The sequence below is a fragment of the Pseudophryne corroboree genome, chromosome 1, assembly GCF_028390025.1.
Source record: "Pseudophryne corroboree isolate aPseCor3 chromosome 1, aPseCor3.hap2, whole genome shotgun sequence".
In the NCBI taxonomy this organism is placed as follows: domain Eukaryota; kingdom Metazoa; phylum Chordata; class Amphibia; order Anura; family Myobatrachidae; genus Pseudophryne; species Pseudophryne corroboree.
The window spans coordinates 1,082,789,895-1,082,817,890 of record NC_086444.1 but is presented as its reverse complement, the minus strand read 5'-3'; the positions used below and the strand labels follow the sequence as shown (position 1 = coordinate 1,082,817,890).

The 27,996-nt window shown below is 45.2% G+C and overlaps 2 protein-coding genes across 10 annotated transcripts in view; both read left to right on the top strand.

Moving 5' to 3' along the window:
- N4BP2 (NEDD4 binding protein 2) overlaps nt 1-11,345 on the top strand; it is a 272,998-nt gene extending 261,653 nt beyond the window's left edge. For 5 of the 8 annotated variants that reach the window (XM_063921072.1, XM_063921039.1, XM_063921054.1 and 2 more), the window contains exons 14-17: nt 4,473-4,655; nt 4,803-4,971; nt 6,683-6,806; nt 7,998-8,300. In XM_063921072.1, the coding sequence (XP_063777142.1) occupies nt 4,473-4,655; nt 4,803-4,971; nt 6,683-6,806; nt 7,998-8,127 (606 nt within the window). In that variant the 3' untranslated portion in view covers nt 8,128-8,300. The other 3 variants (XM_063921079.1, XM_063921086.1, XM_063921064.1) reach the window with 2 other exon arrangements.
- Nucleotides 11,346-19,426: 8,081 nt separating this feature from the next.
- The window catches only part of RHOH (ras homolog family member H), a 164,310-nt gene continuing 155,740 nt past the window's right edge, over nt 19,427-27,996 (top strand). For both annotated transcript variants that reach the window (XM_063921107.1, XM_063921098.1), the window contains exon 1: nt 19,427-19,666. The gene's annotated coding sequence lies outside the window, so the exon portion shown is untranslated. The remainder of the gene's footprint in view (nt 19,667-27,996) is intronic.

Genomic DNA, 27,996 nt, shown 5'->3' with positions numbered 1-27,996 from the left:
TGACAGGAAGGTGATAATTTCCAAGAGATTACTTATGGCGTATCCTTTCCCGCCAACGGACAGGTTGCGCTGGGAATCCTCCCCTAGGGTAGACAAGGCGTTGACACGCTTGTCTAAGAAGGTGGCCCTGCCGTCTCAGGATACGGCCGCCCTAAAGGATCCTGCGGATAGATAGCAGGAAGCTATCCTGAAGTCTGTTTATACACATTCTGGCACACTGCTGAGGCCGGCAATGGCTTCGGACTGGATGTGTAGTGCGGTAGCTGCAGGGACGGATAGACGATCTCTCGGACCTAGTTTCCACAGCTACGGCTGGGATGTCAAATTTCTTGCCTTATGTCCCTCCACAGCCTAAGAAAGCGCCGTATTACCAAATGCAGTCCTTTCGTTCTCAGAAGAGCAAGAAGGTCAGAGGTGCGTCCTTTCTTGCCAGAGGCAGGGGTAGAGGAAAAAAGCTGCACCGTGCAGCTAGTTCCCAGGAACAAAAGTCTTCCCCGGCTTCCACTAAATCCACCGCATGACGCTGGGGCTCCACAGGCGGAGCCGTGGGGGCGCGTCTCCGGCATTTCAGCCACCAGTGGGTTCGCTCACAGGTGGATCCTTGGGCTATACAAATTGTGTCTCAGGGATACAAGCTGGAATTCGAGGTGACGCGCCCTCACCGTTACCTAAAATCGGCCTTACCAACTTCCCCCATGGAAAGGGATATAGTGTTGGCGGCAATTCACAAACTTTTTCACCAGCAGGTGGTGGTAGAGGTTCTCCCCCTTCAACGGGGAAGGGGCTACTATTCCACTATGTTTGTGGTACCGAAACCGGACGGTTCGGTCAGACCCATTTTAAATTTAAAATCCCTGAACATTTATCTGAAGAAATTCAAGTTCAAAATGGAATCGCTCAGAGCGGTCATTGCAAGCCTGGAAGAAGGGGATTTTATGGTGTCTCTGGACATCAAGGATGCTTACTTGCATGTCCCCATTTATCCGCCTCATCAGGAGTACCTCAGGTTTGTGGTACGGGACTGTCATTACCAAGTCCAGACGTTGCCGTTTGGCTTGTCCACGGCACCGAGAGTTTTTACCAAGGTGATGGCGGAAATGATGGTGCTTCTTTGGAAGCAAGGGGTTACAATTATCCCATACTTGGACGATCTCCTCATAAAGGCGAGGTCCAGGGAGCAGTTGCTGATCAGCGTAGCACACTCTCAGGAAGTGTTGCGTCAGCACGGCTGGATTCTTAACATTCCAAAGTCTCAGCTGATTCCTGCGACGCGTCTGCCCTTCCTGGGCATGATTCTGGACACAGACCAGAAGAAGGTGTTTCTCCTGGAGGAGAAGGCTCAGGGGCTCGTGACTCTGGTCAGAGACCTCCTAAAGCCAAAACAGGTGTCGGTGCATCACTGCACACGAGTCCTGGGAAAGATGGTGGCGTCATACGAAGCCATTCCCTTCGACAGGTTCCATGCGAGGATCTTTCAGTGGGATCTGCTGGACAAGTGGTCCGGATTGCATCTTCAGATGCATCGGATGATCACCCTGTCCCCCAGGGCCAGGGTGTCTCTTCTGTGGTGGCTACAAGGTGCTCACCTCCTCGAGGGCCGCAGATTCGGTATACAGGACTGGGTCCTGGTGACCACGGATGCAAGCCTCCGAGGGTGGGGGGCAGTCACTCAAGGAAGAAACTTCCAAGGGCGGTGGTCAAGTCAGGAGACTTGTCTGCACATAAATATCCTGGAGCTACGGGCCATATACAACGCCCTGAGTCAGGCGGAGCTTCTGCTTCGAGACCAACCAGTGCTGATTCAGTCAGACAACATCACGGCAGTCGCTCATGTAAACCGCCAGGGCGGCACAAGTAGCAGGGTGGCAATGGCGGAAGCCACCAGGATTCTTCGTTGGGCGGAGAATTACGTGCAAGCACTGTCAGCAGTGTTCATTCCGGGAGTGGACAACTGGGAAGCAGACTTCCTCAGCAGACACGACCTCCACCCGGGAGAGTGGGGACTTCATCAAGAAGTCTTCACGCAGATTGTAAATCGATGGGAACTGCCACAGGTGGACATGATGGCGTCCCGCCTCAACAAAAACTTAGAGGTATTGCGCCAGGTCAAGGGACCCTCAGGCGATAGCTGTGGACGCGCTGGTGACACCGTGGGTATTGCAGTCGGTCTATGTGTTTCCTCCTCTTCCTCTCATACCCAGGGTACTGAGAATCGTAAGAAAAAGAGGAGTGAGAACAATACTCATTGTTCCGGATTGGCCAAGAAGGACTTGGTACCCGGAACTGCAAGAAATGCTCATAGAGGACCCATGGCCTCTGCCTCTCAGACAGGACCTGTTGCAACAGGGGCCCTGTCTGTTCCAAGACTTACTGCGGCTGCGTTTGACGGCATGGCGGTTGAACGCCGGATCCTAGCAGAAAAGGGCATTCCGGATGCAGTTATTCCTACGCTGATAAAGGCTAGGAAGGACGTGACAGCAAAACATTATCACCGTATATGGCGAAAATATGTTGCTTGGTGTGAGGCCAGGAAGGCCCCTACAGGAGGAATTCCAGCTGGGACGATTCCTGCGCTTCCTACAGTCAGGTGTGACTATGGGCCTTAAAGTAGGGTCCATAAAGGTCCAGATTTCGTCCCTATCCATTTTCTTTCAAAAAGAACTGGCTTCACTGCCTGAGGTTCAGACGTTTGTTAAGGGAGTGCTGCATATTCAGCCTCCTTTTGTGCCACCAGTGGCACCTTGGGATCTTAACGTGGTCTTGGGTTTCCTGAAATCCCACTGGTTTGAGCCACTTAAGACAGTGGAGCTAAAGTATCTCACGTGGAAAGTGGTCATGCTGTTGGCCTTAGCCTCAGCTAGGCGTGTGTCAGAATTGGCGGCTTTGTCATGTAAAAGCCCCTATCTGGTTTTCCATATGGATAGGGCAGAATTGCGGCCTCGTCCGCAGTTTCTGCCAAAGGTGGTGTCATCTTTTCATTTGAACCCAACCCATTGTGGTGCCTGCGGCTACTCGTGACTTGGAGGATTCCAAGTTGCTTGATGTAGTCAGGGCTTTGAAGTTCTATGTTGCCAGGACGGCTGGAGTCAGGAAAACTGACTCGCTGTTTATCCTGTATGCATCCAACAAGCTGGGTGCTCCTGCTTCAAAGCAAACCATTGCTCGCTGGATCTGTAACACGATTCAGCAGGCTCATTCTGCGGCTGGATTGCCGCATCCAAAATCAGTGAAAGCCCATTCCACAAGGAAGGTAGGCTCTTCTTGGGCGGCTGCCCGAGGGGTCTCGGCATTACAGCTTTGCCGAGCTGCTACTTGGTCGGGTTCAAACACATTTGCAAAATTCTACAAGTTTGATACCCTGGCTGAGGAGGACCTGGTGTTTGCCCATTCGGTGCTGCAGAGTCATCCGCACTCTCCCGCCCGTTTGGGAGCTTTGGTATAATCCCCATGGTCCTTACGGAGTCCCCAGCATCCACTAGGACGTTAGAGAAAATAAGAATTTACTCACCGGTAATTCTATTTCTCGTAGTCCGTAGTGGATGCTGGGCGCCCGTCCCAAGTGCGGACTTTCTGCAATACGTGTATATAGTTATTGCTTAACAAAGGGTTATGGTTATGTAGCATCGGTTGAGGGATGCTCAGTTGTTGTTCATACTGTTAACTGGGTAAGTTTATCACAAGTTGTACAGTGTGATTGGTGTGGCTGGTATGAGTCTTACCCTGGATTCCAAAATCCTTTCCTTGTAATGTCAGCTCTTCCGGGCACAGTTTCCTTAACTGAGGTCTGGAGGAGGGGCATAGAGGGAGGAGCCAGTGCACACCAGATAGTACTAAATCTTTCTTTAGAGTGCCCAGTCTCCTGCGGTGCCCGCTATTCCCCATGGTCCTTACGGAGTCCCCAGCATCCACTACGGACTACGAGAAATAGAATTACCGGTGAGTAAATTCTTATTTTCCACTTGAACAATCAAAGTGCTTTTTTTCTCTCCTTTTTTATTATTATTATTATTATTATTATTAGATTTGTGTACTGTATTAATGAGTCTCTGTGCTCTTGTTCAGGAGATTGGCATGTTGACTACTTGAGTTTTATTTGATGAATGGGTCAAAGTTCATCACCAATAACCCATGACTTTTATTGAGCAGCGTGACATTTAAAGGCAATATATTAATGTTATAAAATGTGTTCACAAGTTTCCTTTTGTGTTTTCTGTAACGTATGCTGCTCTCAGTGTATGCAAACGCACTTCATTCCACTAAGCATGTGACGTTCCCTTCCAGGTTACTACGGAACATTGCTACTTTACCTTTAATACGCTTCTGATTTTTGTAGTTGAGTTGAAAGTTTTCGATATTGTAGTGTATGTGTGTTTGTCACTACAACTTTTCAGTTGTTAAACAGTTAACGTGATTGTGTTTTTTTGGGGGGGGGTATTTGGTTTTTTTTTTCTTCTAACTTATGCTACCTGAAGAGAGTGAAAGTGGAAACAGACATTCTCAGTGAGCAGTACTTCCAGGATTTGGAATACCCAGATTATGATGACTTCCGGGCAGAAGCTTTTCTCTATCGGCAGAAGCAACAGGAGAGCTACAGGAAAGCTGCAGAAGCTCATAACCGGGGCATGAAGCAGGTGGCAGCGTATTACGCACAGCAGGTTTGTCACTTTCTTACAGAACGCACCAGTCTAGGTACCCTACAGAAAATACTGAGATGCATATTTAAGCAATTTCCACCTCTACTCTCATGTAATGCATTTGGAGGCATTGAAGTGTTTCTCTCTGCTCACTCTGTCCTGTACTAGGGCTATCTGTATGGGCAGAAGATGAAAGAGGAGAATCGCAGAGCAGCGGTTCAGATTTATGAAAGGGCCAATGAGTATCTGCTGCCGGAGAATATATTAGATTTGCATGGGCTCCACGTAGATGAGGCTATGAAGCACTTCCGCAAGGTTCTGCAAGACAAGACAGAAGGTATGTTCTGAAATCAAGGAGCAGCGCTACTTGATCATTACAAGAAAACTTGACACATCCAGCAAAAGAAGCAAGATCCTTTACTAAGCCAAAGGCAAATGAAAGTCACAGGAGTTCAGGCACTTACCTCAAACTGTTGACATGTTTCTAAACTATATATCGTAAAGTGCTTCTCTTCGTCACAATCTGACTTATGTGTAAAAAATCCCTGCAATAATGCTTTTACATAAATATGCTTTGTGAGACAAAGAATTCATGACAGCAGATTGTTTTGTAAAATCATAATAAGCCTCGAATAAGCTACAAAAACTCTTCTTGGTTACTAGCGGTTAGACCAGCCCTACTCACTTTGTTTATGGCATGCTGATTGTTTCCACATACACAAGCCTTGTTTTAACCACTTGCCTGGCATTGTCGAATGAGATGCGACCATTACCAGCAAGTGGCTTATCTGATCTGGTCGCACAGGATGTGACCAGTCAGCGTGTGCAGCAGCAGGGAAGAGAAACTCCCTTCCGCTGCTGCTGTCAGAGGGACCGGAAGGTCGCTCTACTTCCCTGCACCCTCCCCCAGCGCTTGCCGTGCTGTCGATCACTGCTGACCCCCCACCCAGCAACTGCAGAAAATAGCCACTGGGGAAGTGTAAATGAACACCTCCCAAAGTGCCCCCCTCCCCTGTGCACCTGGTGGCTGTCCAGCTTTCAAAATGAAAGCCGCAATGATTCCGATGGTCGTGATGTTCCGATGTTTGCAATCAATGTTTAAAAAAAAAATTTAAATATAAAAAATATATATATATATATATATATATATATATATATATATTTTTTTTTTTTTTTAACTAAGATCATTGAGTAAGGTTAAATACACATTCTACAGCTAATTTACTCATAAAAAAACGACATTTTCTGAGCATTTTTTTGGAAAATTATTTGTTAGTTAAGTGGTTAAAGCAGAATTTGGGTTTAAGCAAAAGGAATCAAGAAACCATCCATAGTGTTGGAGTTAAGTTAATATGGAACTCTTGTCACTGAATTACAAAAAGATGTTTTTTTTAATGTTCACCACTGTACTTGAAATACTTACAAGGGAGTTTATGCATGCAGTTACACCAGCGTTGTGCTGTATATTTCCCATTCATGTCAATGACCCATTCATTTCAGTGGGGCTATATGCCAGATGTAGAAACAGTTTTGAAAAGAAGCATTATTGACATGAACGGACATCCATAACACTGGTGTTTTCACATGTTTATGTGGTGACTCATCTTGCACATTTTACCTTATGTATAAAAAATAAAAAGATCAGATTGTTTGTAATACAGTACAACATTGTTTTGTAATTTTTGTTTAACTATGGTTCTGAAGGGGTTTATTGTAGTAATTGACATAATTTGTAAATGAACAACATTTTTGCAAATTTTTTTAATAGAATATAAAAAGTCAAGTATTTGGTCTACCCCCTCTAAGGGCATCCAGCATAGATTAATGGGGAATATTTGGACTCCTGGTGTGGGTTACTCAAGATATACTAATAAGTTGTCCAAAAAAACTTTCTCCCTGTATTAGTAGAAACTGTAACGCTAGTGCTCCATTGTGCAGCGGCTTAGCAATAAAATGGGCAATTTTTTGTTATATCAAAGAGATACTTAGTAGAGTGTTCTGTGCCATTCTCTCACATGTGTGGTAACCATAATATTTCCTCATGTCAGAGATCAAGCAAAATGGAGGCAAAACATATCTTCTTGTGATCACGGGAAGAGGAAATCATAGCCAGGGAGGTGTACCACGCATTAAACCGGCCATTATCGATTACCTGACAAATCATGACTACAGGTGAGTCCTATTCCATGCATGATGGCGGTCATTCAGGTGCGGTCACTGTTGGTGCAAAGTACCGATTTTAGGTATTTTGCACATGAACAGGACCCGTTCTGCATGTGCTCGAACGGGTCCTGTGGCAAAGAATGCAGCCCGGCATTAGATTCACTTTGAGTGACAGTCTGATGCCATTTTCGGGGCAGGGAGGGGGTGGCGATGGCCTCAGTCTGTGAAATTGGATGCATGTCGCTGCCATTTTGGGGTGGTAAAAGGCCAAGGATCTCCGTTGTAGGATGGAGATTTCCTGGCCTATGCGACAAGCAACTTGCGTGGCACCATAGATGCTGCAAGCCGCCCGATGGTGACTGAGTGATCCGTTGCTGCATCCTAGGACGCTGGTGGGATCACTAGTGCAGCAATAGGCGTTGTCTTGTAAGGAAGGAACGCAGTTATAGCAACTCCAACCGCACCTGAATTACCCCCGATGAGCTGGGCTGCACAATATTACCCAGATATGCTACTTAATGCATGAATGAACACTAAACATAATGTCCCAAAATATAAACCCCAGCTCTTATACTTTATTCAAAATATTGAGACCTTTTCATCCCATGGAACTGGATGCATGAATAGCATACATCATTTCATGTAAATCAGTAGCACAGTGACCTGTCTTCTGAAGGCAAATACGTTTGTAAAACATTGTAGTAACATGTCTGCTTAGGGAAAATTGAAGGACAGCTAAACACTAATCAAAAATTATTTATTAATATTTGATTTTCAAATTGATGTTACAACAAATTCAAAACAAACAAACGTACTCTAGCTAACACTGTGCAAAACTTAGGTGTTTCAAGTCTTGTCCAGAGGACTTAGAGTACCGAAGAGCATGAGGTAATAGTAATGTGTAAGACAGGACCCGAAGAAGTCAATAGTACAGTAGGTTATAAAAATGGAATAACAACCTACATAAAAGTAGAAGATAAGTCAGAAGAACACCGGGCAGGATTGTAAGGGCCAAAGTATCGAGAAGTACAAAAGATGAAAGGATAGGAAGAAGAAGGAAGGAAAAAAGAAACCGAAAACATAACAAGTGAGCAGAAACCAACCCCATTAATCTGTAGGATCCTCACCCTTTTTATTTTGGGCTGTTCGGTGCTTGCCTACTTTTTTGCTAGCTAATGTACATCCCCTTATTTTGGACAGGACTTACCTGGACTCTTGCACTCCGATCCCCACAGCTTCCCTTTCATGTTTGGAAGCTGAACTTGCTGAAGATGGGGGTTGTGTGTTTCGTCAAGATAAGTTCCTGATAAGAAACCTTGCACACCAGTAGGACGTGCTTTGGGACTGTGTGTATAATACGTTTTTGATTAATTTGTAGAGGCCCTTTAAATTGCCATCTAATGATGGTGCTACTGCAGATTCTGTCAGTGGACAGGCTTCATATTTTTTTCAAGATACGTCTTCCTACATTATCGGTTATTCTATAAAAGGATGAATTGCATGTTGTTGCCTTCAATTTAGATTCCAGGAAAAGACAGCAGGTGTCCTTCGTGTCACGTTGAAATGAACCTGGATCAAGGTCAAGATTGTTGCTTACGAGAAAGAAAATATTATTTACAATATTTAATTGTAATCTACTGCTGTGTTGTGTGGATGTTTATGGTGAATGGATTCTCAGAAAAAAAGCTCTAAGCTGATTAAGTAATGTCTCTGGTATATAGACCAGAAAAATATATGGAGTTATATATACTAAACACCGGGTTCTCAAAGCTGCTGGTTATCGATGATCTTGATTTAAACCAGCAATAGTAATCAATGCAAAGATATTGTTACTATTGCCGTTTTAAATTTCAGCGATCAAAGCTGCTGCTGTTTAGTGAATATACCCCATGGTGTTTTTACTGCCTGACCATGTTCGTTTTAATAGAGGAGTTATTGTTTACCCAGCAAGCGAGTTTGTCAACGTTCATAGAGCGCATTTTGTTTATTTTATAGCTTATTTCCACCCGACTCCTCTTCTTGTACAGTTAAGTAAATGCCTAGTAAGTACCTGATCCTGCTGCATCTTCTAATTTTCTTGGTTTTTTTCTTTTAAACTAAAAATAATGATGCTAGCTGCTGAGAAGAACCTTACTGGCTGAACTGGTTATTACATTTTTTTTTTTTTTTTTTAACTTAATCTTTTATGTGTTTTTTGAGCCTTAAAGCAAACTAATCAACACAATGTACCTTCTCCAGGTCAGTGTTTTGTAGTAAGAGCTACAGTATTGGGCCATAACAGTGGTTTTTAGATGTAGGTTGATATGCGCATTTTAATTTGATTCTTCAAGACCATGTTATGTTTTCTTGATTTGCGTTGTTTTACAATTTAGACCTCCCTCCCTCAAAATAGATCAGGTTTTAAGTTAAAGATAAGTTTTTAATTTGTCACGTATAAATATAAAAAATGTGCACTATGTGGATTATATTTTAGTTTATAATGTTCCTCTTTAGAATTATGGTTAATGACTCACTCTTACTTTGGTTTCCACGACTAGAAAAGAAGGATCCCCAAATCAAATTTCTAAATGTATTAAAAAAATAAGTGAAATTACGTTCTGTTGCTTAATAATAAAATGTAGAAGTGTGTTTTTGAGGCGTTCTCAGTAAAGTGTTCCTTTCATCTACACACAGAGGCACATTTTGTTATCTGAAATATTAATCCTGAAAATGTAACTTTTCGATTTACTGGGGACCAGTGACCTCACAGAGCTGCTTCCCAGCCAAATGTGTCTATGGCTTTAGCGCCTAGTCTTTTGATGGGCTGCATTTTAATGTCTGTTGGTTTAAGACACAACCTGGCTACCTACCCTTGTTTGTTAAATCACCTCTGCGCTAGAGAAAAGTTACACTAACAGAACACTATTTGAGTTTTCTTCCAATTATTATCTCCTAATTTTTAATACTACTATACTTGTTTATTTACTGTAAGGAAATATTGCATCTTAATTAGCACTGAGTACTGCTTTCATTTTTATGCACACTGTATTGTAGTTATTTTTAGCCTGTTAACATTAATTGGGACAGGGGTTTTTTAAAAAAGTGAATCTTATTTAAGACTCTTGGGTTTGATTGCTCGAGCATCTTTTCGTTGTTTTCTTTTCTGAATGGAACATGTTGGAAAACTGCTGCAACTTATGAGCACCTTTTGACATGATTGATCCCTACAGCAAATTCATGTTCCGTCTTAACTGTGTATTCCACAGCAGTGTGGGCGAACGGCCCATACACATCATCCCAGGGATCAGTGTGGCTGCTTAAAGTGTACCCCTTGCCTGCTTACAGGGGAGACAGAAATTTTGTGGGGTAAACATTTACTCAGCCTGTTATTTTAGAATCGCCTTGATGACATCACTAGTTCCTAGTTAAATCACAGGACATATTCTCATGAAGATAAGCACACAAGGTGACTGCCTCTGCTTTGTGTCGGCACTGGCCTGGGTTATTAATCTCCGATAAGAAAGAGTAATTGTTCTTGTACTTGGTGACAGGGTTTTTTCTCATATTCCTTTTCGGTCCTTAGCTCACACTTCAGAACACAATAAAAGTAAAATGACTTTTACCAATGTAATGTAGAACGGTGGTTCTCAACCTTGGTCCTCAAGTACCCCCAACAGTTCATGTTTTCCAGGTCACCGAGCAGTTGAACAGGTGTATTCAATACTCACTGACACATTTTATAAGACCCACAGGTGGAGCAAATTATTTCACTTGCAATCCTGTGAGGAGACCTGGAAAACATGAACTGCTGGGGGTACTTGAGGACTGAGGTTGAGAACCACTGATATAGAAGCTAGATGTATATATGTGTGTGTGTGTGTGTGTGTGTGTGTGTGTGTGTGTGTGTGTGTGTGTGTGTGTGTGTATGTATGTATATATATATATATATATATATATATATATATGTATGTATATATATATATCACAATACAGTTATCCGATAGACTTGTGTACATATAGATTTTCTATGGTAATTTGTAATAGTGTTAGTATAAATTAACTGAAACAACGTCAGATTCTGGTGCTTACTGCTGATTTTACATATGGGAAAAAATGTCCGTATTGAAATGCTTTGTGTTATAAAAATGCATTAATTTGTGTTTTTAGTGTTAGGTTGCCAATTTTCTGGCGTGTGAACAAATGTACAGAGAAAAATATTTTGAACAGACTTATTTTTGTTGATTTTTATTTAATTTTTTTACATGTACAGTTTTTGTGTGGTTTTGTAATCTTTAAGAAAAATACAAAAGATAATGATAATACAAAAGCTAGTAACTCTGTTCTTGTGTTCATTGAACGACAGATATTGAGGATATTCTTGTTCCTGCCATTTGTCACATGCCAAAAAATCCTTTGAACCTAGGGCTGTACCTGCCATACGTTGTGTTTTGTATTTCTACAGTTCTGTAAAATGTTTATTTTATGGCATGTAACATACTTGTTTTGTAACATGTACAATTATTTTAATGGTATTTTTTAAATAAAAATAAAGGTCATTTTAATAAGCTGTTCATGCGTATTCCTGTATATAAATAGCTTTAGATATAATTGTCATACAAGTCTGTTGTATATGGTTTTGGTGTGCAGGTGTATGCCTAGATTTTATTTATTGAAGAAGGAACACTCTGGTCTGTGTACTAAAAGTCTTGGAGAGAGATAAAGTGGATGGAGATAAAGAACCAACCAAGCAGCTCCTAACTGCCATTTTTCAAAAGCAGCCTGTAACATTACAGGAGGTGATAGGCTGTTACTTCATCTCTGTTCACTTTATCTCTCTCTAATGCTTAGTACATAGACCCCTAAATATATAAAGTACTGTGCAAAAGTTTTAGGCATGTGTAGAAAAAATGCTGCAAAGTAAAGGCCTCTCTCTACACACGGCACAATATAGCTGCCGATCCGACGAATTGGATATACAGCTATATCGTGCCGTGTGTGGGCATGATGTAATGAACAGAAGAAAAATCTAAATCAAATCAATATTTGGTGTAATCACTCTTTGCCTTCAAAACTGCATCAATTCTTCTAGCTACACTTGCACAAAGTTTTTGAAGGAACTTGGCAGGGAGGTTGTTCCAAATATATTGGAGAACTAACCACAGATCGTCTGTGGATGTAGGTTTGCTGAAATCTTCTCTCTTTTAATGTAATCCCAGACAGACTTGATGTTGAGATCAGGGCTCTGTGGGAACCATATCATAACTTTCATGACTCCTTATTCTTCTTTACGCTGAAGGTGGTTCTTAATGACATTGGCTGTATGTTTGGTGTCATTGTCCTGCTGCAGAATAAATTTGGAGCTAATCAAACGCCTCCCTGATGGTATTAGGAGGGTACTTACCATGCTTTTGTATACAGTAGGGGATGTCCATGTCATGCAAGGGCATTTATTATTTATTAACAGTTTCTTATATAGCGCAACATATTCCGTTGCACTTTACAATTAGAACAACAGTAATAGAACAAACTGGGCAAAACCAGACAGACATAGAGGTAGGAGGGCCCTGCTCGCAAGCTTATAATCTATAGGGAAATAGGCATTGATACACAAGGATAGATGCTACTTATTGCATAATGGTCCACCAGATTGCTAGGTTCTTAATGGGTTTTTATCATATGATCACCTAGCAGTGTTGGCCAAGGGTCAGGAGGGTGTGAGAGTAAAGAAAGACAAAATATGTGAGGTTGTGTTCTGTACAGTGAGGATGTAATTAGATAGGGAAGCATTGAAGGTTATGGGGTATATTCAATAAGTCGGGTCCATTCCGACATGCAGTTGTTGGAATGGACCCGACAACCCCTATTCAAAAGAGCGGCCAAATCCGACTGTCGGATTTGGCCGCTCCCGGTGTCATGTCCTACCGCTGCTGTCAGCGGCTGCCGGGTGCGCTGACAGCAGAGGCAGGGGGAGCCGTCAGCGGCGCCGGGGGAGAGGAAGGGAGCTGTCCAGCTGCAGTGGGAGGGATGTCTGCGGCGTTGGGGGCAGCAGCGGGAGAGCAGCGGAGGAGGGTAAGTCGGAGAGGAGATGGGGGAGCAGCAGCAGCGGAGGTTCACGGCGGCGTCCACCCGGCTCCAGCAAGCAGGACCACGCTTGCTGGAGCCGGGTGGACGCTGCCACTGGGTTCCTGCTCTCCCCGCTGCTCCCCCCCCCCCCCCCTTCGTCTCCAGCTCTCAGTTTACCTCATCCCAATCCGACTTTTTTTCAAATCTGATTGAGATTGTCGGAAACGGGGCTAAAACCTGTGGGGTTTGGCCCCGCTACCGACAATGCACGCTGATCAGCGGCTGAAGCCGCCGATCAGCGTGCATTCCGACAGCATTCCAACAAGTCGGGTTTCCCGACTTGTCGGAATAAACGGGGCCCTAATGAATAGGTTGGAACCCTTTCCGACCTAAAACTGTCAGAAGCTGCCGTCTTTCCGACAAGACGGCAGCTTCCGACAGTTATTGAATATACCCCTATGTGGGTGGGTCTGGAATTTGATACAAATAAACAACTGCAAGATCAAAGTTGTGCCTTTCATGTGTCACCTTCACATGTTAGCTAGACTGTATGTTAAAGAGACATAGCTATATATCGAGCGTAGAGCCATCAAGTAGTACCAAACAGAGAGTAAGAAGGGTTTTAAACTGTAACAGCCAGCGACAATATAAAGGTGATATTATAACATCAATAAATTGAGAGGATATGTTGATATCGTTCTTCAGAATATTACAAGAGAGGGAAATCAGATTACGTGCTTAAATACGTGGGGGGGGGGGGGGCAGGCCGCTCAGCGTTATACACAACACATCCACATAATATAGCTAAGAATCAATAAAGTACTGAGAGTTCCTCCAAGAGCCCCATACCTTATCAAATTTCAATTGGCAGTTACGTTTAGTGTACATAAAACATTCATGGGAGTAGTATTCACCAGAGCAACCCACTCAGCAGTAGACGGGGCGGCATGAGCCATCCAGTTGCGGGCTATACACACTCGGGCCATTGCTAAAGTGTTATTGACATAAAGACGAAAATAAGATGGGAGGGATTCCTGTAAATCAAGACCAAATATACAAATACGTGGGGTCATCAACGGAATCCCTGTGTGACACACAGAGGCAGCGATTTCTTCCCAGAAGGTATACACCCGTGGGCACTGCCAGAGCAAGTGCCAGAACACAGCAGCTGGAGCAGAACATTTCGGACAGTTATCAGAAGCCGAGTGTCCAAACTTATACTACAAGGAGTCCAGTAGACCCTATGTAGGATGTACAGCTGTATTTGCTGGAATCTAGCACTCGCCGTGGCCCCACCCGGGGAGGCCAGGATATGGTCCCAGTCCTCATCATCAATTGTACCCAGATCTTGTACCCATTTGGCTTGGAGGGCGCTCAGCCCCGCCACTGCGCCGTCAGTGCATGCCGGAGCTGCAGGTACTGAACAAAATAGTTTCTAGGAATGGCATATGTAGTAGATAAGAGCACCCCATCCTGATAAAGTTGTCCCATGGCAGACACCCCATAAGAGGACCAGCCCGAGCTGCCCTCTAAACCATAGGTTTCAGAAAAAGACATATTGTTCCACAGTGGAGAGCTGGGGTCTATTGAGGAATCTCCCATCAATTTCTCAGTTGCCAGACATACTCTACGAGCCTGTTGTAATAATGGGGGAAGAGAGGACAATGAAGTGCGTGCCAGTAAAAACTTCAACAGAGAAAGAGCCACTGGGAGATTCCCGTAATCCCTCGGGGGTAGCCCATTCACACAGTTGTACTAACTCGGCAGCTAAATAATATAAACGTATATCCGGCAATGCCAGGCCACCCTCCACTCTGGGTCAGCTAAGTGTTTTGTATGCAATGCGGGCCCGTTTAGCACCCCAAATAAAAGAGGTGATATATCGGGAAATCAACAAGAATTGGGAGGCAGGGATATAAACTGGTGCATTCTGCAGTATATAAATAAATTTGGGTTGGATGATCATTTTGACAATATTCACACGACCCGTAACAGTTAATTGGAGTTTCTGCCAAATTCGCTTTTTTTATACTAATTGTCAATCTGGGGGGTCAAATTCAAGGCGACAAAATCTTTAGGAGAATGAGAAATTTGAATACCGAGATATTTAAACTGGGTATACCATTTAAGGGGAAGATCGTAGGGGGGGGGGGGGGTAGGGGGGTAATGTAGAGGGTTGCAACGGAAACACCACTGATTTATCCCAATTAATACAAATGCCTGAGAAGAAGCCAAACTTCTGTACCAATTCAAGAAGGACAGGTAATGAACGGGATATATCCTTCAAAACAATGGGGGTCATTCCGAGTTGATCGCTCATTATTTTTTTTCGCAACGGAGCGATTAGTGGCTAATGCGCATGCGCAATGTCCGCAGTGCGACTGCGCCAAGTAAATTTGCTATGTAGTTAGGAATTTTACTAACGGCATTACGAGGTTTTTTCTTCGTTCTGGTGATCGTAATGGCCGTTTTATGGTTGTGTGTGAAAAAACGCTACCGTTTCTGGGAAAAACGCGGGAGTGTCTAAAGAAACGGGGGAGTGTCTGGGCGAACGCTGGGTGTGTTTGTGACGTCAAATCAGGAACGAAACTGACTGAACTGATCGCAGATGCCGAGTAAGTGTGGAGCTACTCAGAAACTGCTAAGAAGTGTCTATTCGCAATTCTGCTAATCTTTCGTTCGCAATTTTGATAAGCTAAGATTCACTCCCAGTAGGCGGCGGCTTAGCGTGTGCAAAGCTGCTAAAAGCAGCTTGCGAGCGAACAACTCGGAATGAGGGCCAATATCATGTCGTCCGCGTATAAACCAATTTTTTCCTTGCGACCCACAATATGAAGCCCTGTAATATTCGCGGCAACCCTAACAGCACAAGCCAAGGGCTCTATTGCAAGAGCAAAAAGTAGTGGGGACAAAAGGGCACCCCTGTCAAGTTCCCCTCCCCAGCAGAAAGTATTCAATGGGGAAGCCATTGACAATAACTCTCGCAGTGGGGCAGGGAATACAAGAGCCTAACCCAGGACAGGAAGTTCAGGCCTATCCCAAATCTCACAAGAACCTCCCAAAGATACACCCATTCTACAGAATCAAATGCGCGGGCGTCATCCAGGTAAACAACTATCGCACCGTCCAACTCATCACCCGCCAACTGCATATACGTAATTAATCTTCTGAGATTAACAGTGGTAGATCTGCCCGGCATAAAGCCAGTTTGGTCAAAATGGACCAGCTCCAGCACCACATTATTAAACCGTGGCGCTAAAAGTTTTGCAAGAATTTTAATGTCAGTTTACAGTAAGGAGATAGGATGGTACGAGGTTTCGGTTTCAGCACCACCAGCGCCTCACACATAGATGGGGGGGAGAGTACCACCCTGTAACAGAGATTCAAAAATCCGCAAAAGTTTGGGGGCAAAAAAGTCCAAATGTGTTTTGTACAGTTCAATAGGGAGACCATCTGCCCCCGGGGCTTTATTACTGGGAAAGGATCTAATGGCATTTTCAACCTCCTCCAATGTGATGGGCGCTTCCAAAAGTTGTCGTGATTCTGGACTCAGGGCAGGAACCTCTATCATGTCCAAATAAACAGATAATGTTGAATGTGTATACTGCACCCTGGACCCATAAACATCTAGAAAGTGTGCATAAAAACTAGAAGCTATAGAAGGAGTATCCAAACAAAAAACGCCAGACATGCTCCTTATGCTATGCACAGTGGTGGGGGTCCGCTTCGGCCTAGCCAAGTAAGCCAGGAATTTTCCTGACCGATCTCCCGGAATATAGAAATCATGGGCGCGGAACAGTAAACATCTCTTTGATTTATCAAGAAGTAGATCCGTCCATTGTTTATGAACAATCAGCCATTCCACCCGATCCGCTGGGAGGCCACTACGCAAATAAGTCTGTTCAAGCTCAACACTCCTTCTCAGATTTCCTATTAAATATCTTCAATTGGGCAACTCTGGAAATCAAGGAACCACACAGGAAAGCCTAATAGGCATCCCACACCAAAGGGGCATTATTGCAAATCGGGTTATTAGTAAAGAACTCCTCCCAAAGCACAATTAATTCAGAGGCTGCACCCATCTGTGTCAACCAAAAATGGTTAAACTTCCAAAAGGATGCCCCCCCTAAGTTTATCAAAGCTCAGAGTTAACAATATAGGGGAGTGATCAGATATCCCGCGGGGCAAATTCCTCACTGTGGATACACAGGGAAGTAATGAGCGCGTAAGCAGTGCCATATCTATACGGGGAAAAAACTCCATGCGAACTTGAAAAACAGGAGAAACGGCTAACAGAGGGATTTCGCAAGCGCCAGACATCCACAAGGCCAAGCTCGGAGATCAGACGGGCAAAGTCAGTGAGTCCAGCAGTCGTATTCTGGGTAGCAGGCCTCCACTTATCAGCAGACTCATCCATAACAACATTAAAATCACCAATGTATATAGCTGGGGCAGAGGGAAATCCCTGCATAAAGGCGCATGCTTTCACAAGAACTTCAGAGTTGTAAGGGGGAGGTATATATATAGCAAGTAGCACAAACTGGGAGCTGTGTATTGTGCCAGCTAGAAACACACAACATCCCAACGGGTCGATTTGAACCTTAGTACATACAAAATTCATATTTCAATAAATCAGAAGTAATACACCCCTAGAGTTAGAATGGAAGGTGGAGTGAAATGCCCACCCCACCTAAGGCTTCTTGAGTGAAAGAACTCTACTGCCAATAAGATGCATCTCCATAAGGCAAACTAAACCCGGATGTTGGGTCCTAATATATTTTAAAACTAAGGAACGCTTGACCTTATCATTAAGGCCCCGAACGTTCCAAGAGAGAATGTTTACCATGGTGACGCATAAAACTGGAGCACAGAAACACTAAAGCAGCAATGCCCCAGCACGACACCAGCCGCCCCCCATGCAGGAACTGGACACGCATACAGAACAGCACAAGAAAAGCACACACAAAAAAACAAAGAACAAAGATAAGAAAAATAACAAAACCCAACCAGCCCCACCCCGCATACCAACCCAAACAAAGGTACACATGATCCCAAACATTGCACAGACTCTAGAAGAGAGTCAGCCTATAAAAAAAATCTAACCGTGGGGCAACTAAACCCCATAACCCATAGGACATGAAATCCCCAGCCTAACATCAGGAACATGTCAATAACAAGTATTTGCCGGCCCTGACAAAAAAACATTACTTTAGACATCCATTACTCAGATATCAAATTATAAATGCTAGAAAAAGGAAGTATAAACAAGAAATATGCATAAAAGTCTCTCAAGGCGGAGCAGCGCGGTCCTGAGGCTGTAGATCGATCCAAGCAGAAGCTTCCCTTGGTGTGTCAAAGAAATGTGTGCGGTTGCCAGACACCACCCGAAGCCGCGCAGGGTATAACATGGAATATTGTAATTGTAGAACTCGCAGCCTCTGCTTAACTTGTGTGAACTGCGAACGGGATTTCTGAACCTCAGCCGAAAAGTCCTGAAACACAGCCACCCTCTCACCTCCATGTTCCAACGGGCCTTTAATCCAAGCAAGACGCAGTATAGTATCTCTGTCCTTGTAATGAAGGATCTTAGCGATGAAAGTCCTTGGCTGTGCCCCCGGAGGAAGGGGGCGGGTGGGAACTCGGTGGGCCCTCTCAACAGCGAACTGCGGGGTAAACGAGTCTTTGCCGAATGTGGATAGTAACCAGGATTCTAGAAATTGTTCCGGTTGGGAACCCTCTGCCTTTTCGGGGAGGCCCACAAAGCGAACATTGTTCCGCCTGAGGCGTCCCTCGATATCCGTCAATTTAAGTTTACACGCAGACATCTGTGTTTCCAGGGAAGTAAGTCGGGCAGGAATTGGCATATAGGAGTCTTCAAGCTAAGAAATGCGGTTCTCCGTCTCCCCAACTCTGTCCCTGAGTTTCTGCGTATCTTGGCGTATAAATGAAATATCGACATGAACCTCCGCCACTTTATCAGCAAGACGTTTCTCAGAATCTGTAATGGCTTGCCAAAGTTGAGACATAGTAACTTCAGCAACTTCCTCCATGTTGGAATAAGGAGGAGAGGAGGCAGCTGACAACGTAGATGAAGAGGCAGAGGAAACAGGAGTCTGTTCTACATGGGCAAACTGTGCTAGACGGGCTACAGCAGAGGCGCGGCGTCGCCGGACTATCAGGCTTTTACAGTAGAGCCAGATAAATGAAGGTTATGTTATATCTCTTCCAGCAGGTAGGAAAAGAAGGCTCAGGTATGACAGTGCTACTGCAGAATTATGCAATAAAAAACCAGGATGAGTGGGGGGGCCGAGACGGAGAGAAGTCACCTAATGAGTGCACAGAGTTCTCAGCAGCAAGTGATGGATTATGGTGACTGAACAGTGAGGTATGCGATACAGGAGCACAGAAGGGGAGAGAAGGGATACTACCACTCACCACCTCACAGCCCTCAGGCACCTTCGACAACACAGACAGGCAGGCTGCAGCAGGGTCCATGCAGAGAACTGCATTCCAGTGAGGTCACAGGAGTCAGCACAGTGACACTGTGAATGTCACCCCCACATTCAGGTCACACAGTGCAGCAGGCACAATACATGGTATTCCGTGGAGGTGCTAGAGAAGTTCCACCGCCTCCGGTCCAAGCCCTGCAGCTCAGGCAGTGTGCAGCGGGAGAGGCACAGGCGGGAGCAGATCCGCGCTATCCGCCGACTCCAAGATGGTGCCCGGCGGTCCCACATGGTCAGTGCATCAGCCGCCGCGGCTCCAGCACGGAGGGAGATCGGCTCGCAGGGTGGAGAAAGCGGCGGTCTCCGCAGTCTACGCTGCAGGTATGCACAGGGCGAGTCAGGCCGGCTGGGGTGTGGAAGCAGGGCTCAAACAGGCTGCAGCGGACCCAAAGATGGCGCCGGACACTTGCAGGCCAGGCCCGACCAGAGCACCACGGCACACACACAGGCGCTTTACTCAGAAATGAGGCACAGAATCGGTCTTATACACAGCTCAGGGCGGGCAGCAACTTTTCAGACATCCGTACAGGGCAGTCTGGGATCACATACTGGACGGCAGGATGAGTTTCAGGAGTTTTAGGCTGGGGAGCTAGGAAAGCACATCCTACTCCATGTCCAGCTAGGCCATGCCCCCCCCCCTCCCCCCCAAAGTCCTGTAATTTTGAGTGCGAACAAGTAATGCGTGTGGATGAGAGGCGTAGATCTTGTGCAGAGCGGAGAGGTCGGGTAGGGAGATAATTTGATATGAGTGAAGAGATGTGTGTTCTGTGCCCTTGGGAAGCCCCTGCCATTTCTGTGCACGTGATGTTACAGAGTAGAAAGCCCAGAGCGGGTCTAATGATGTGTCCGTCACCTCACAGCTCAGTCTACAATGTTGGAGACCAGTGCGCCTGGGACAGCAATTGCCAGCTTCACAGGGTTTGCATCCTGCATGGCGACACCTGTTGTACCTCCCGCAGTATGGCTTTGGGGGATATATGGAAGGAATTCTCACACATATACAGAAATTTGTGTTAACCATACAATTTCATTATATGGATCCCTGTTCGGGAATGTGTTATCTTTTTATGTTCAGGTTTGTTTTCACCTTTACTCTCCGTAACTCAGAGACTATATTGTGCTTGCTTTGTGACCACTGTTACAGAAAGTGTTTGTGATTTATGAAGTCTCTAAACCCTCTAAGACAGGTGTATTCAACATGCTGCCCTCCAGCTACTGTGGAACTACTCATCCCAGCATGCCCTACTACAGGTTTGCTATTAGGAAATGCTAAAACTGTGGCAGGGCATGCTGGGATGTTTTAGAAGTCTACACTAAAAGTATATATTGCATTAAAATGATAAAGGAGAAGTTATAGGGTTTGTTGGCGCAGTGCAGGCAGGTATAATTATAAGTGCAAAGTAGTTATACCAAGGTATATTTAGGCGCTTATGACGTGAGATGTTTTACTTAGCAGCTGCCTCAAAACATATGAGAAGCCACTCCCACAATATACATTAACAGGACAATTAAAATGATAATTTGACCTACTGATAAGGGAAAGCTTTTCTCCGTAACATAATTAGCTGCTCAATTATTTAGCCCAGAGGTTCCCAAACGTAGTTTCTCATACGTCCTAGAGGATGCTGGGTTCACCATTAGAACCATGGGGTATAGACGGGATCCGCAAGAGACATGGGCACTTTAAGACTTTGAATGGGTGTGAACTGGCTCCTCCCTCTATGCCCCTCCTCCAGACTCCAGTTTTAGAATTGTGCCCAGGCAGACTGGATGCACACTGAGGAGCTCTACTGAGTTTCTCGGGAAAAGACTTTTGTTAGGTTTTTATTTTCAGGGAGACTGCTGGCAACAGTCTCCTTGCTTCGTGGGACTTAGGGGAGAGAAGTCAGACCTACTTCTAGTGAGTTTAAAGGATCTGCTTCTTGGCTACAGGACACCATTAGCTCCTGAGGGTCTGATCGCTAGGTACGCCTAGATGCTCGTTCCCAGAGCCGGCCGTCACCCCCCTTGCAGAGCCAGAAGTCAGAAGACAGGTGAGTAGAAGAAGCAAAGAAGACTTCAGTGACGGCTTCTGATGTACCGCACAGCGATCACACGCTGCGCGCCATGCTCCCACTACACAGCGGCACTATAGGGTGCAGGGCACGGGGGGTGCACTGGGCAGCAAATAAACCTCAATGGAGAATGGCTATAGGGGACATAGTGCCCGGGGCACTGTCCTAATCCCCGCCAGTATAAATATTTATTTTAAAATAGCGGGACTGAAGCGCGCCATTACAGGGGCGGAGCTTAGCCCTCACAGCAGCGCCATTTTCTCTACAACAGGCTGCAGAGATGCTGGTCCTTCCTCACACTGCTGCATTAGTATCAAGGTGAAAAACGGGGGGGGGGGGGGGGGGGGGCACAGTAAATTTGGTGCAATATATCTGTATTATTAAAGCGCTGCAGGTCTGAGGCATTGTTTAGTGTGGTCAGAACCGTTGGTGAAGCGCTGGGTTGTGGGCTGGCAAACTCCCTCTGTGTGTGTCTATCAGACTTTAGGTGGGTCTGTCCCCTACATGCCCAGTGTGTTGTGAGTGGTGAATACACGTGTGTCGGCATGTCTGAGGCAGAGTGCTCTTCCCAGGAGGAGACTGTATTAGGGACACAAACGGCTGTGGGAGTGACCCTGTCTGCACCGCCGACTCCTGATTGGATAAATGTGTTGAATGCAAATGTGGCTCTTATTAATAAGAGATTTGATATATCTGAGTCTCAGAACCAGACATGGAAGAAATCTGTGGAGGATGTGTTGTTACAAGTCCAGACCCCTTTGGTTCACAAAAAAGATCGTTTGCTCAGTTGGCAGACACAGATACCGACACGGACTCTGACTCCAGTGTCGACTATAGTGATGCCAGATTAAATCCAAAATTGGCAAAGAGCATTCGGTACATGATTGTGGCGATAAAAGACGTATTCCATATCTCGGAGGACCCTGCTGTTCCTGACAAAAGGGTCTGTATGTTTAAGGGAAAGAAGCCAGAGATAACGTTTCCTCCCTCTCATGAACTGAACGCTCTATTTGATAAGGTTTGGGAAAGTCCTGACAAAAAGTTTCAGATTCCCAAAAGGATTCCGGTGGTGTACCCGTTTCCTTCTGGGGAGAAGGAAAAGTGGGAGTCACCCCCATTGTGGACAAGGCTCTATCTCGCCTGTCCATAAAGGTGGCTCTTCCGTCCCCTGACACGGCAGCCCTAAGGATCCTGCGGATCGTAGGCAGGAAAATATATTGAAATCCATTTATGTCACCACAGGTATGCTGCTCAGGCCAGCCATTGCATCTGCGTGGGTGAGTAATGCAATTGAAAAATGGGCAGATAACTTGTCATCTGATATAGATACCCTAGATAGGGATAGTGTTCTCTTGACTCTAGGTCATATCAGGGACGCCGCAGCATATCTATAGGAAGCTGCAAGGGATATTGGCCTTTTGGGATCAAAGGCCAATGTCATGGCTTTCTCAGCAAGGCGTGCATTGTGGATTCACCAATGGAATGCTGATGCTGACTCCAAGAAAAGTATGGAAGCTTTACCATATAAAGGTAAGGCCTTATTTGGAGACGGCCTTGATGATTTGGTGTCTACGGCTACCGCGGGTAAGTCATCCTTTTTACCTTATGTTCCCCCACAACAAAAGAAAACGCACCATTATCAGATGCAGTCCTTTCGGCCCAATAAATTCAGAAAGGGCTGGGGTTCTTCCTTCCTTGCTACTAGAGGAAGGGGAAGAGGTAAAAGATATCCAGCCTTGTCAGGCTCCAAGGAGCAGAAGTCCTCCCAGGCTTCTGCCACCTCCACTGCATGACGTTGGGACTCCTATGCGGAAGTCCGCACCGGTGGGGGCCCGTCTGAAACTCTTCAGTCAGTTTTGGGTTCGTTCGAACCTAGACCCTTGGGTATTACAAATAGTATCCCAAGGGTACAAGCTGGAGTTTCAAGACGCCCCCCCCCCCCCCCTTGCCGATTTTTCAAATCGGCCTTACCAGTTTCTCTTCCTGACAGGGAGGTAGTTTGCGACGCAATACAAAAATTGTGTTTAAATCAGGTTATCTTTAAGGTTCCCCGGTCACAACAGGGAGAAGGGTTTTATTCGAGCCTGTTTGTGGTCCTGAAGCCGGAAGGCTCGGTCAGACCAATCCTAAACCTGAAATCCCTGAATTTCTACCTAAAAAGATTCAAATTCAAGATGGAGTCTCTCCGAGCAGTAATCTCCAGTCTGGAGGAAGGGGATTATATGGTGTCGGTGGACATAAAAGATGCCTACTTACATGTTCCCATTTATCCTCCGCATCAGGCTTACCTAAGATTTGCAATTCAGGATTGTCATTACCAATTTCAAACATTGCCGTTTGGTCTTTCCAGGGCTCCGAGGATTTTCACCAAAGTGATGGCGGAGATGATGGTTCTCCTTCGCAAACAAGGAGTCACCATTATCCCATACTTGGACGATCTCCTGATAAAAGCGAGATCCAGGGACCAGTTGGTCCAAAATGTTGCACTCTCCATGACAGTTCTTCAGCAACATGGTTGGCTCCTAAACTTGCCAAAATTACAGTTGATTCCGACGACGCTGTTGTTATTTTTGGGAATGATATTGGACACAGAACTACAGAGAGTTTTTCTTCCTGTGGAAAAGGCGCTGGAACTTCAGAGTCTGGTCAAACAAATTCTGAAACCAGCGAGAGTCTCAATCCATCAATGCATTCGGTTGCTGGGGAAGATGGTTGCGGCCTACGAGGCCATTCAGTTTGGCAGGTTCCATGCCAGAGTGTTTCAGTGGGACCTGTTGGACAAGTGGTCCGGGTCCCATCTACACATGCACCAGAGAATAATCCTGTCGTCCAAGGCCAGGATATCGCTCCTGTGGTGGCTGCACAGCTCTCATCTCCTAGAGGGGCGCAGGTTCACGATACAGTATTGGATCCTGGTGACCACGGATGCAAGCCTCCGAGGCTGGGGGGGCAGTCACACTGGGAGAAAGCTTCCAAGGAAGATGGTCAAGTCAGGAAACTTGTCGCCACATAAATGTTCTGGAGTTAAGAGCCATTTACAACGGCCTCCTACAAGCGGAACATCATCTTCGAGATCTGCCGGTACTGCTCCAGTCAGACAGTGTAACAGCAGTAGCACACATAAACCGTCAGGGCGGAACGAAAAGCAGAGCGGCAATGGCAGAAGCCACAAGGATTTTCCGCGGGGCGGAAAAACATACAAGCGCTGTGTCAGCGATATTCATTCCAGGAGTGGACAACTGGGAAGCAGACTTCCTCAGCAGACACGATCTCCATCCAGTAGAGTGGGGCCTCCACCAAGAAGTCTTCACAGAGATAACAAGTCGTTGGGGAGTTCCTCAAATAGACATGATGGCATCTCGTCTCAACAAGAAGCTTCAGAGATATTGTTCCAGGTCAAGGGACCCTCAAGCAATAGCAGCGGGTGCACTGGTGACACAGTGGGTGTTTCAGTCGGTGTATGTATTCCCTCCACTTCCTCTAATTCCGAAAGTTCTAAAGATCATAAGAAGAACAAAGATCCGGGTGATCATCATTGTTCCAGACTGGCCAAGGAGGGCTTGGTATCCAGATTTTCAGGAATTACTCATAGCCTCTTCCTCTGCGCGAGGACCTGTTACGACAGGTGCCGTGCATGTATCAGGACTTACCGCGGCTGCGTTTGACGGCATGTCGGTTGAACGCAGAATCCTAACCCGTAAGGGTATTCCCAGTGAAGTCATTCCCACACTTATTCAGGCCAGAAAAGGGGTAACGGCTAAACATTACCACCGTATTTGGAGAAAATATATCTTTTGGTGTGAAGCCAAAGGGGTTCCTACGGAAGAGTTTCGCCTGGGGAGTTTTCTCCATTTTCTACAAGCAGGTGTGGAGGCGGGCCTAAAATTAGGCTCAATTAAGGCACAGATTTAAGCCTTATCGTTTTTATTTCAGAAACAATTGGCCTCCCTTCCAGGGGGTAAATTTACTAAGATGGGAGTTCTATTTAAGATGGGATGTTGCCCATGGCAACCAATCAGAGTACAGGTATTATCTTCAAGAAGGTGCTAGATAAATGAGAAGTAGAAACTGATTGGTTGCTATGGGCAACATCCCATCTTAAATAGAACTCCCATCTTAGTAAATTTACCCCCAGAAGTTCAGACTTTCGTGAAAGGACTGTTGCACATCCAACCTCCATTTGTGCCTCTGGTGGCACCTTGGGACCTTAATATGGTGTTGCAGTTCCTTCAATCACATTGGTTTGAACCTTTGCGGAAGGTGGAGTTGAAATTCCTCACTTGGAAAGTGGTCATCCTGTTGGCCTTGGCACCTGCAAGGCGGGTGTCTGAGTTAGCGGCCTTGTCTCACAAGAGCCCTTATTTGATCTTCCATGAAGATAGAGCTGAATTGAGGACACGTCAGCAATTTTTACCAAAGGTGGTTTCCTCTTTCCACATAAACCAACCTATCGTGGTACCTGTGGCTACTGACGCCTTCGTTGAATCAAAATCTCTGGATGTGGTCAGAGCTTTGAAGATTTATGTCGCCAGAACGGCTCAGATTAGGAAAACAGAGGCTCTGTTTTTCCTGTATGCTCCCAACAAGGTTGGGTGTCCTGCTTCCAAGCAGACCATTGCGCGCTGGATCTGTAACACGATTCAGCATGCCCATTCCATGCTGGATTGCCGTTACCGGAATCAGTGAAGGCCCATTCCACTATGAAGGTGGGCTCGTCCTGGGCGGCTGCCCGGGGGGTCTCTGCATTGCAACTTTGCCGAGCAGCTACTTGGTCGGGGTCAAACACTTTTGCAAAGTTCTACAAGTTTGACACCTGGGCCGATGAAGACCTTAAGTTCGGTCAATCGGTGCTGTCATTTGCACTCTCCCACCCGTTCTAGAGCTTTGGTATAACCCCATGGTTCTAATGGTGACCCCAGCATCCTCTAGGACGTATGAGAAAATAGGATTTTAATACCTACCAGTAAATCCTTTTCTCTTAGTCCGTAGAGGATGCTGGGTGCCCGTCCCAGTGCGTACTGTATCTGCAGTTAATAGTTATGGTTACACATATGTTGTGTTACGTTTGCTGTCTGCCTGTTGCTGATATTGTTCATGCCGTTGGCTTGTGTTCTGTTGAATGCCACGTTGTGCGGCATGCTTGAGGTGTGAGCTGGCATGAATCTCACCTTAGTTTAACAATAAATCCTTTCCTCAAAATGTCCATCTCCCTGGGCACAGTTCCTATAACTGGAGTCTGGAGGAGGGGCATAGAGGGAGGAGCCAGTTAACGCCCATTCAAAGTCTTAAAGTGCCCATGTCTCTTGCGAATCCCGTCTATACCCCATGGTTCTAATGGTGATCCCAGCATCCTCTACGGACTAAGAGAAAAGGATTTACCGTTAGGTATTAAAATCCTATTTTTCAAGGCACCCAAACAGTCCAGGTTTTAAGTTTATCCTTTGCTCAGTACAGATAGTTATTTCAAATTGACTGAGGACTAATTAAGTCACCTGTGGCCAAACAAGGACATACTTAAAAACAGGACCCTTAGGGTACCTTGAGGGGACGATGTTTGGGAACCTCTGATTTAGCCTATTTCCCCGCATGTAAAACCTCTCGTAATGTACGTTAACACAATAATTCAAAATAAAATGTGGAATTCAAAGATTTTCCCCACACGTTAAGTGCAGAGGCTCCTGCAGCACCTGCTCAGGCTTAGTGCACTGGGGGGCAGATGTATTAAGCCAGGAGAAGTGATAAAGCAGTGATAAGTGCAAGGTGATAACGCACCAGCCAATCAGCCCCTAGCTGTAAATTTACATATGGGAGCTGATTGGCTGGTGCGTTATCACCTTGCACTTATCACTGCTTTATCACTTCTCCAGGCTTAATACATCTGCCCCTGGGTTTCCACAGCTAATTGAATCGGGCGGTGGCGACAATAATTTTCCCTTATTGGATTTGCCCAGTGTGTTAAAATGTGAACAAAAGCAGCTACTTAAAAAGCATTGGAAACTACAACTGAAAGACTTGTACGTTAGGATTTATGTAAGTACAGTAGATCTATGAGGTGACTGCGCTTACTATGTTTTATGTTGCAGAAATGATCAGTTACTCTTTAATGTGTTATGCTTTGTTTTTGTATCACAATACATAAAATACTGAAGTTGGTAACAGATACCATCAACCACTGCCTGAATCGTGCTTTTTGGAGACCTACTTTAGGAGAAAGTTCCTTATAAGGGTAAAATGTGTTGCAGAGAGGTATCGTGATATAATCTATTCTATTCATAGAATTTGTTAAAGCAAAATTATTCATTTTTATGTCCTATTATTTAAAAAAATGAAAGACCTTCGTTAAGCTGCTACAAACTGTTGTTTTTGGTGTACATACTTCAGGTTACAAATTTGGCAATTGTAAGTTGTTGTTTTTTTTTTTTTTATCAAAGACTCCCTGGCTGTCAGTCAGCTTATATCTGTGGCTTGCTTTAGGAAAGTATTTAGACTGCTTCTGCAAGTCCTGGTTTGTTCAGTCAGCTGGGTGATTTGCTTATACATGATACAAATGCTAAACTTACACTGCACTTTAACAACCAATAAGGCATTTTCTCTATC